Consider the following 11,429-nt stretch of genomic DNA (forward strand, 5'->3'; position numbering starts at 1 on the left):
TGGCTTTGTGAGAGCCGAATGGTGATGTAACTTGCTATTTTACTAAATGTCCACCAGCATAGTACATCAAGGTTTTTGAGAATTTATTTTAACTTACATAATCAACTAATTTAATAAAACCTCTTTATTCCAACACAAGCTGGCTTTGGTGTAACAGTCAAAACATTTTTATTTATAACAAATAAAATTCATGGTATTCAATTATAAGCAATACTAATACGTGTATTTTCATTTATATTATAGATATAGTTTTGCATATATTTATATATGTAAAATCATAGAAAATAGTGTATTTATAAATTTTTTTGTGTATTATAATATTTTATATAATATAAAATGTGTATACAGAATTTATATGTGTGTGTGTGTATACATTTAAGTTTTCAAATTAATTTTAGTTTATGTTTTAGTAATTTTGCTATGTGCTTTTGTGTTTTTATTTGTTTTGTTCATTTTTAATAGTTTTTCTTTCCATTTTTAGTATTGGTAATTTTAGTAGGCTACTTTAAATTAAACTTATTTCAGTTAGTTACCAAGGTGCATTTCTAATTTTAAGCTTTCATTTTAATCTTAGAGTAAGTTTTAGTACATTATTTTATTTTATTTTATTTTATTTTATTTTATTTTTAGTATTAGGGTTAAGGTTAGATTTTGATTTATTTATTTGTTTATCCCCCCTCCCCCAACATTTTAGTATTTATAATTTTAGTACTTGAACTTATTTCAGTTAGTTTCTAAATTGTAAGCTTTTATTATTATTATTATTTTATTTTGTTTATTAAAGTTTCCCCATCTAATATATATATATATATATATATATATATATATATATAATCTGCTGTATTGTGAATAAATCACGGCTGAAGGGCATGTAAATATTTTCAAAATATCTATTGTATGTGTGCGTATTTAAATATAAATAAATATACACAGTGCACAGACTGCACACAAATATATTATTTAAACAAAAAACTTATTTTAGATGCAATTAATCGCAATTAATCGTTTGACAGCAGTAATATATGTATATACACACACACACAACTCTCTCTACCTCTGCTCATCTAACTCTCTTATCTGTTCCACAACCAGATTACGTAGACCAGATTATGTCGTCTGAGCTACAGTCAGTATTGTTTGATGAATCCAAAATGGCTAGATGGGACAGTACATCTGTTGCAAGATTTGACCTCCTTTAATCTTGCTTTAATCTGCTGAGAGATTTGTCTAGCTTTAAACCATGCAACATATTGAAAAAAGAAAAAAGAAAAAGCATTCAACCAGTCTTTTGCATGCTTCTGTGAATGTGCCCGTATAAGAACCCAAACCTCGCCGCCCACTGTAAACTTTCCAGGCTCCCCTCATAACCCAGCCAAAGTCTAAGTACACTGTTGGCATGGCGACAGATGTGGCCAAGGCGGGAAAAGAAACTCCCCTCCTCTCCCTTCGGCTCTCTTCCCAAAAGAAAACCTCCACCATTTTCTGTTTTCCCGGTACACAGAGGTAATCTGCAGAGATGCGTGCCGAGCCACTCCAATACTGCAGCATTTAGAAACATTGGATACATACTTACAGATGTTATATGTTGTACTAAATGTCTTTATTATTAAATGTTAATTTGCATAATAAATGAACTATCCATTGTTTCATTTTCATTTAAGGTAGTAATTGGTCTGATTTCACTCAAGGGTGCTTTTTGCTTGCTTATGCAGACCACAAGCTTTTTAAAATGAAGTCTTCCTTCTAGTGGTACAGTCCTCTCTGAGAAATGCTGAATAGGTGTTAGTGCTATAGTACTATAGCGTCTGAATGACTATTGTGTTAGTGAGAGTTCAGTGACCGGGTTTGAGAGTCTCAAGTACTGTTGTTGCTTTAGTAGCCTACCATCATTACATCATGACAGATGTAGCATCTTTTGTACTTAAACCACACACGTTTCAATCATATTAACTTGTGACAGGCCTAATATTAATATGCTGATTTTTTAGGATTTTGCATAAACTTAAACTGACTGGTATAGCCATAGATATTAATAGCCTACTAATTCTATGGGTATAACACTCACAAAAATTATCATGATAATTCTAGATTTAGAAATGTATGTGATATTAAATGTATTTTTATTTTTATTTTACACATCATCACTGATAAAGCGTTCTCAAGCTAAAATGATTTATAAATATGTAGTCAGTGTTGGGGAGTAACTAGTTACATGTAACGGCGTTACGTAATTTAATTACAAAATAAATGTAACTGTAATCAGTTACAGCTACTAAGAAAAAATGTGTAATTAAATTACAGTTACTTATGAAAATGTTAACGATTACAAAGGGGATTACATTTGAAAAGTAATTTTTCCTTGATTGATTTAGAAATATTTACAATACGGCATTAAGATAAGAGACAAAATACCACTCATTTTAATTTAATCGTATACAATTATTATGTTATCTAGATTCTAAGCGGTCTGGGATGCAGTCATCTTGCGCTTCCTGAACTGAAGGGGAGGAGAGAAAGAGAGAGAGAGAGAGAGAAGCTTATTTCCCTCAAAGTTACCGCACCGCGCTGTTCTGTGAATGTCTCCTGCCTTTTAAAAACGCTGCTATTAGACATAAACGGGACCAAAGGAAACTTTTATCTTAATTAATGGGATATACATATTTTGCCGTAAGAAGATTCGATTTTCGTTGTACTAAAGACGATTAGAATATCGCAATGTCTAAATCTGGAGCTGGGACTATTCGAACTAGAGCACCGACGTTAAGTCCTGCCAGTCTCAGCCCATTTCCTTGACGGGAGATGACACCAAACTTTAGACAAGTTCGCTGAACTCAGACAACAATGTGTTCAGGGCACATAGCACTCATGCTTTTGTACAGAAAGTTTGATTTAATGTCAACTTTCAAGTGAACTACGACCGCAGAGGTTGTTTTCGTTTTGCACGCTCAAATAAATTTCAGTAGCCTGATATTATTTTTTATAAACGCAGACTTGGAAATGTTAGCTGCTCCTAGTTTGTGCTTCTGTGGTTTGTAATATACAGAGTCATACTTAAGTTTAGTTACAAAACAAAGTGTCACTTTACCACATGGTTTGTTCTCCGACTTAGCATGAAATATTGCGACTTCCCAAATCTGCAGAGATGATCGCACATAAACGTACCAAACAATGCAGAAACATCCTGGAAGGGCTGGTTTTGAGCAAACTAGGTCAATTTAGGTCTGGTAATTTGATAGCAATATCCTGCAGGTTGTGGACTGCTACAGACACACACACTAACACACTAACCGGTTTTTAATACATTTTCAGTTGCTTACTTCCAACACATGTCCGTGTTCCTATGGCAACCTGTACTCATGCATCTTGCAGATTAGAAAGAGGAAATGCTCTTTCATTATTTCCTGCTTTGCATGTCAACAGAGAGGCCGATTTTCAGAATAAGCGATCCCAAAACTGGGTCTGGTGTCCTCAGAGATGGAAAAAATGTGAGACATCTTATCTTAAAAATTCAGTTGACATTTCAAATTCATTTTTAGAATCGTTTGTCTAGACATTTAGCTTTATCTTTCCTTCATTTTAGCAAATTAACCCATCATAAAACACATAAAAGAGGAAGATGGTCAGCCTGGGCTGAGTAGAGCTTCTGTAATAATGCTGACTAGAATATTAACCAACACCAGCTGCTGGTCAAATCTTTTATGATCAAGCACACTGCAGAAGTACACATCTCAGAACATCTGATGGGTTAAATTGAGTTTACAGAGTTGCACTGGTAATTGAGCAAAATGAATGCCTGGACTTATTAAATTTACCTAATTTAAAGCTGCAGTGTGTTTTTGAGCTGTAAATGCCATATAATTACTCTGGAGCCATTGGAAAATTATTTCGTGACAACACGGATTGGCTGATGGTACCACAAGAACGGACGCAGTCTTAAACTAAACTCTAGCAAATATCCTGTCGGTATATGAGCTGTGACATCAAAGGCAGCAGAGAGGAACATATAAATGGGGAATATTTCATTATGTTATGGAGGATGTTTTGCTAGTGGCCGCTCAAAATGTAAAACAGCTCAGATGGTTCGCTAAAAAAACCTTTCTATGCTGTATCAGTGTGCAAAAATGGCAGGGTGCAAACTAATGTTGAAACTATTAAAAATCCTTTTCGGTAATAGAAATAAAGCTGATATAAAATATAAATATTAGATGGAAAAATAGAATTTAAAAATGTTACTTTGGTAACTGAAAATAAGCAAGTTTACACTGCAATACGTTTAAGTTGTAGTACTACCATTACTAAAACTAAAATAAAAATAAATAAAGCTAAATAGAAATATTTAAAAACAACTAATAAAAAAATGACAAAACAACATAAAATTACTGAAACTTAAACTAAAACTGAAATAAACTAAAATATAAAAAATATAATTAAAAATATCGATTAATACCTGCCTCCACTAATTGCCAACACACATCAATTGGCCTATTAGATTGTGTCCACAAAGACCCTCAGAGGGTGAAAGAGAAGACAAACGCAGAAAAAAATAGAAACCAACTTATCAAACTAGGCATGTACGTAACAAAGACACACAAATAGATGAAGTAAATCTCAGAGCCATTGTTTGCTTAAACCACATGAGTGACTTTTTATAGTGGCTGATAGGGTTCATTTGTCTTTCCCTTAAATGCTGATTAGCAAAGATTAGCTTTTCCAATGAAAACCAGTTCACAGGCATGAATGTGCTGTATGTTTTCATGATGAAATCTTTTACCAGTGAATACAGGCCTTCTAGACATTCAATATGGCCATTGTTGGAAGTGTGTTCTTCCGAAACGGTGTTGCAAGTTCTCTTTTGACTTGGTTGTTTCCCTGTTCGTGAACTCAGCCTGTACCAGTTCGGCAGATGAATCGGTTACACAATAGAATCTGAGCTGCAATAGTGTCATCATTGTCTGTTTCTGTGAGTGTCGATTGTTCTTTGACCAGCTCAAAGTTTGTTTGTTTGTTTTTCGTACAATGATACTATGCTAATTTCTGGTGGAGATATTTTAAATATATACATATATAATGATGCCAATCGTGATTGATTTATTCTGAGTTTTTGTGTTTCGATTAGAATAAAGAGAAGGAGCGCATGAGGGAGCGGGAGAGAGAAGCCAGAGATCGAGAGGCGCGCTACAGTAATGGCCACCTCTTCAACTCTCTCACCGTGTCTGGAACAACGCTCTGCTCGGCCTGCAACAAGAGCATCACCGCTAAGGAGGCCCTCAGCTGCCCGAGTGAGTCACACACACACATACATATACATCACACTCAAAACCCAAAAAGTGCACCAGTAATCCTGTCTGCCAAGTTTAAGCAAATAATGGATTGCAGTTAAGTAGTTGCTAGGCTTTTGCCAGTCTAGGGGACATTTACACAACACCATTTTCAACTAAAAACAGAAAATGTTTTATACATTTTGGCTGTTCATTCACATGACTATTGCGTTTTGGGGGGTCTGAAAACACAAGCTTTTGAAAACAGTTTCAAAGTTCAAGATTTTGCGTGGGCGCCAATAGCCTTGTGGGCAGTGCGCTGACATATAGCGTCGTTGCGCTACGGGCGTCCCGAGTATGATTCTCGCTCGTGGACCTTTCCTGATCCCGCCCCCTCTCTCTCCCACTTCACTTCCTGTCGCTACTTAACTGCCCTATCAAAATAAAAGCAAAAACGCCAATAAATAAATAAATAAAAAGATAAAAACAAAATGCAAGATTTTGAAAATAATATTATTATCTCTGTGTAAACTACAAAAATGTGAATTTGTGAAATTGGTGATGTCATACACATGCAATGCTGACAATGTTGTCATCTGTATGCAAAACATTTAAAAAAAAAAAAATAGGAAAAACACTACCTTCTTAATACAGTCGCTGTCATGTAAACATACCATAAGTAGTCAGTCCTCAGGTCTCTATGATATTATGGTTTTTGTTATCCCTTTTTTTTTTTTTACTCATTTTATCACTAAAACACTAAAAAAGTAATAGCATACCTCTTCCAAAAAGCTGGCGTTTGTTCATCAATGATGATAAAATGTTGTGGATGTTTGTTGCCATGCATTTACTGAGGTGTTCTGGGCAGTTTTAGCATGTTGCTATGTACTTGCTAGGGTGTCCTGAATGTTTTTTTCATGTTCTTATGCGGTTGCTAGGGTGTTGAAATGCCTGTTAGTGTAAAAAGCTGATTCCTGAGTCTACAGGATATTCTATTTTCTTACCCTCATCTGATTTTTTTTTTCACTATTTTCATAGGCTACGTTCACACTGCAGGAAAATGTGGCCCAAATCGAATTTTTTGCTCATACTGTATGTGATTCAAATCATTTAGTTTCATGACTGTGTGAACAGCACAAACCACATGGAATCTGGTCTTTTAGGCTTTAGTCTTTTTGACTATTCACACAATTCTGATTTTTGGGTTTCCAGGTTTTCACAACAAAATCCACCCAATTGCTTCTCAAAACTAGTCCAAAACTAACCCAATCATGTTCAGGGGGGTAAATATTGCGTTAGTGGGGTCACATCAACCCACAAAGTTGGAAAACAACACGCGGCAACAGTGGAAAAAGTAACCCAATTCCGCAGGAAAACCGTGGATTTGGCAACACTTGTGCAGCGCGCTGTCATATGGAAGTAAACACAGAGGACATAAAGTAAGCGATTATACATTTATTTATAGTGTGATCTGCTGCAGAAGCCAGCCATGTGCGCAGGTAATATGAAAAATAAAGACAAGGATGTGACAAAAGGCAGTTTTTAAAGTTTTATGATACAAGCCCTCATGTTTTGCTTGTATATAGTGTTGTCACCAGTGTTGGGGGTAACTCCATTACAAGTAATGCGAGTTACGTAATCAGATGACTTTTTTCAAGTAACTAGTAAAGTAACGCATTACTTTTGTAATTTACAAGAAAATATCTGAGTTACGTTTTCAAAAAAGTAATGCCAGTTACTTTGTTTTCCCATTTATTGACTGACAGCTCTCCTGTCCCCATATTGGGAGAAATCGGGAGTACAGAGGAGTTGTGTGTGCTGTGTGAACATGATGTTACTGTAGTTCTAGACTAAATGTGAATGTGCATTAATTCATCCCACTCACAAAAAACAGATTTAGTATTCATCAAAATGAATTAAAACAGTGAAATGCAAACTCAGAATATGACGCAAACCTGCAATAATTAAATATGTTAAATAACACAAATGTATCTAATCCCATTTTATTAACCAATATCTTTGCTGCTGACCTTTGATGATCCAGTTCAACCATACTATAAGCAAAAATGACTTTAGAGAAACTAACAATTGTGCTTTGTTTTTTTTTTATTTGTTTGTTTGGAAACTGAGTGTAAATGTGGAAGTCCTTCAAAGATTTCTTATCCTGTTGCGCCCTCTATAGGACCAGCGACTAGTCACGTCAAGCTTAAAGCGTCATGGCAGAGCATTGAAGTCGACTAGTCGATTAGTCGGTGCAACCCCTAGTTCACACAGTTATGACAAAAACAGATCTGAGTTACATATGAGCAAAACAAATTGGATTTGGGCCACATTTGCCTGTAGTGTGAACGTAGCCTTCGATTCTGATTTGGGCCATGTAGTACTATGTCTGATTCAGGTCAGATGTTTTGCAACGCGACCACAGTCTGAACAGCCAAAATGATATTCATGCATATAATCTCACATGTCTTGTGGAGCGCTTTCAGAGTATGCATTTATTTGTTTGTTTGGAAACGGAGTGTAAATGTGGAAGTCCTTCAAAGATTTCTTATCCTGTTGCGCCCTCTATAGGACCAGCGACTAGTCACGTCAAGCTTAAAGCGTCATGGCAGAGCATTGAAGTCGACTAGTCGATTAGTCGGTGCAACCCCTAGTTCACACAGTTATGACAAAAACAGATCTGAGTTACATATGAGCAAAACAAATTGGATTTGGGCCACATTTGCCTGTAGTGTGAACGTAGCCTTCGATTCTGATTTGGGCCATGTAGTACTATGTCTGATTCAGGTCAGATGTTTTGCAACGCGACCACAGTCTGAACAGCCAAAATGATATTCATGCAACTTTTACGTCACTCTAGATTGACATTCTTCATGATTCCGCTCTGTCGGGATTCACTTTTTCACGATTTTCACTTCTATTTTACATACCGGTATTTCTTAGATCACTCGTAAAGTTGAGAAGATTGTCAGTGTAGAGACCAGAGTTGTTGTTTTGCAGTGTATTACAAAGACCACTCTATATAAGGTAAACTTACTGGGTTGTTTCGTAAATAATAAAAAAAAACTTTCATCCTTCTTATCGCCTACTTATGAATTATCTGGCTTCCACAACATATCAGCTTATAAATTAATGCGTAGTGGCCTCCGTGTTTACCTCTGTATGACAGTGCGGTTCATGCTATCTTGTTATAATTCTTTTGGCGGGCCATACAAAAAAATCGGATCTGAGCAATAAATCAGAATTGAGCACTAATGTTTGCAGTGTAAACATAGCCAAAGTCTGCCTGATAAAACACTTAGAAATGTGACAGCATACACTCCCACCCCCACCCAAACGAGCCAACTGATTGGAGGTATCATTCATGTAGGACTATCTTATAAATACGTATTTAGCTTTGTGCTGATGTTTAATACTTACGGTTATGGATCTGAACACACCCTTAATGATAAGTATGAGCGGTAGTAATTGTGATTGGACACTAACGATTATAATTATAATAGCATTACCAATCTTGATTAATGTTTGCTTACGTCCTCTGTTGATGAAAGCCCTGAGAATAAATGCTCCTGACGAAACCCTAGGAGGAGCTTGTTTGCGATCCTGCCAATCACAACGCAGAGTCTATAAAAACAGCCGCTTACCTCACTCCTTCCGATGATTTTTCCCGCTTTCTTCCCCCATCCCAACTCCCCCGCTTTCTTTCCATGATTGTCTCCAGGACTTCAAGCTTGAGACGAACATAAGTCTCTTTATTACTTACAAGCCACACCTGTCTGCCCATTCCCTCTTTCACATTACATCTATGTGTTGCAGCACTGAACTGCTGTCTTGAATCTTATTATGTGGTGAAGAGTATGTGGAATATTTTTAGTGGCTGTTCTACCACAGCATGCCAAGATAACACACACGCACACACACACACACCTTGAAGTTAGAGGTCTGGATAGTTTCTTCATGGTAGGCGTTTTCACACATTTCACCACATTCACTCACACACTGTATGTGTGTGTGTGTGTGTGTGTGTGTGTGTGTGTGCATCATATATGCCTACATGATAAAATGCATGTAAAAAACATTTTACAGACATTAATATCCATTCTTCTCATTCTTAAAGGATACATTTGTGGCATAATGTTGATTAGACAATTTTCAGTTTTTATAAAGTCATGGTTCCAGCAAGGCATTTACAATAAGAGCAAACAGGGTGACGCACTTCAAGGGATTAAAAGCAGTCAAACGTTACTTTAGCTGTACAGATGTCTAAATTGATTTTTTCAATTCAAGGTGGATGAACTCATGGTTATTTGTCACATACGTCCAGTGTTTACATTTTCTCCTTTTCTCCTTTTGTTTAAAGTTTCTTGACTTTTTGTTGTCATGGAAGAGTTGAAGTATTGAATCAAACTTTGCGCAGAGAGGGATAGTAATGATTTATCACACTAGTCTCATCTTAATATGTATAATGTTTAAGTCTTGTTGTTATACTATCCAAGAACTGTGTATTTTACCATTTAATTCTGATGTGTTTTACTGTAACTATAATTTTAGCTGTTTTTTAAAGCTTGAGGAATGAGATAAAATTATTATGCTACAAATGCTGTCAATACAACTTAACGTGCATTAAACCTGAACGATTCTTTTCAGCACATTTACATATAAATTCTGTGCACTCTCCCACCCTTTCCTGTTTTGTTGTGCTTATCTCTCATTTCTTGTTCTCTGTTTTACTATTGTTTTTAGCTTCTTCCTTATTTTGTCATCATGATCAGATTTCAAGACCAGACAGTACAAGCTGCTCACTGATGAGCTGCTCTGTGCTCGGCTGCTCTGGTCTGGGTATTGATTGCACTGAGAGCTTGTGTGGGTGTTGGAACTTGTAGTTTGTTCCTCTGTACACAGCAAAGGCAGATGAACCGAACACCTTTGAGTGGGATCAGATTTACATTAGGTCGTAAAGTGAATTAGATAAATGTATAGGCTATGCATAAAGATGCTGTTTTATTTAATGTTTCGTAGATGAAATGGTAAAGGGAATAAGGATGTGAAAACTACATATTTTTAAAATTAGCTTGGTGGGTTGCCTGAATGACTTGCAGAGTAATCGTTTTAAGGAAGCACTGGATAAAGGGCTTGTTTCACCTTGATCAGATGCACATGTTAGGGGCGTTTACATCAGAAATGTTATTGCGATCAAAAACAGCTGGACGAAGCGCAGCGGAATGGAACAGAACACAGGAGTCGCTGTGGGTTTTAATATATTTTTAGCTCGATACGCCCTCTTAAAAACAAAACTCTGCTAAAGTGAGTCACCAATACAACTTAACGTGCATTAAACCTGAACGATTCTTTTCAGCACATTTACATATAAATTCTGTGCACTCTCCCACCCTTTCCTGTTTTGTTGTGCTTATCTCTCATTTCTTGTTCTCTGTTTTACTATTGTTTTTAGCTTCTTCCTTATTTTGTCATCATGATCAGATTTCAAGACCAGACAGTACGAGCTGCTCACTGATGAGCTGCTCTGTGCTCGGCTGCTCTGGTCTGGGTATTGGTTGCACTGAGAGCTTGTGTGGGTGTTGGAACTTGTAGTTTGTTCCTCTGTACACAGCAAAGGCAGATGAACCGAACACCTTTGAGTGGGATCAGATTTACATTAGGTCGTAAAGTGAATTAGATAAATGTATAGGCTATGCATAAAGATGCTGTTTTATTTAATGTTTCGTAGATGAAATGGTAAAGGGAATAAGGATGTGAAAACTACATATTTTTAAAATTAGCTTGGTGGGTTGCCTGAATGACTTGCAGAGTAATCATTTTAAGGAAGCACTGGATAAAGGGCTGGTTTCACCTTGATCAGATGCACGTTAGGGGTGTTTACATCAGAAATGTTATTGCGATCGAAAACAGCTGGACGAAGCGCAGCGGAATGGAACAGAACACAGGAGTCGCTGTGGGTTTTAATATATTTTTAGCTCGATACGCCCTCTTAAAAACAAAACTCTGCTAAAGTGAGTCACAGTACAACCGCAAAAGACATCTGTGTGCATACATAAGGCTGTAGCATTGGAGCTTAAAGGGCATGAATTTTATATTATGAACAGTCTGTCAGCTGAAGTGTGTGTGTGTGTGTGTGTGTGTGTGTGTGTGTGTGTGTGTGTGTGTGTGTGT

General features: G+C 36.5%; 1 protein-coding gene across 1 annotated transcript in view; it reads left to right on the top strand.

Annotated features, from left to right (window-relative positions):
* LOC107667781 (A-kinase anchor protein 13-like) overlaps positions 1-5,380 on the top strand; it is a 28,789-nt gene extending 23,409 nt beyond the window's left edge. The window contains exon 8 of the mRNA XM_016459504.1: positions 5,117-5,380. Within this exon, the coding sequence (XP_016314990.1) occupies positions 5,117-5,380 (264 nt within the window). The remainder of the gene's footprint in view (positions 1-5,116) is intronic.
* The last annotated feature ends 6,049 nt before the right edge of the window (positions 5,381-11,429 follow it).

The sequence above is a fragment of the Sinocyclocheilus anshuiensis genome, unplaced genomic scaffold (genome assembly GCF_001515605.1).
Source record: "Sinocyclocheilus anshuiensis isolate Anshui unplaced genomic scaffold, SAMN03320099.WGS_v1.1 scaffold2177, whole genome shotgun sequence".
NCBI classification, from domain to species: Eukaryota; Metazoa; Chordata; class Actinopteri; order Cypriniformes; family Cyprinidae; genus Sinocyclocheilus; species Sinocyclocheilus anshuiensis.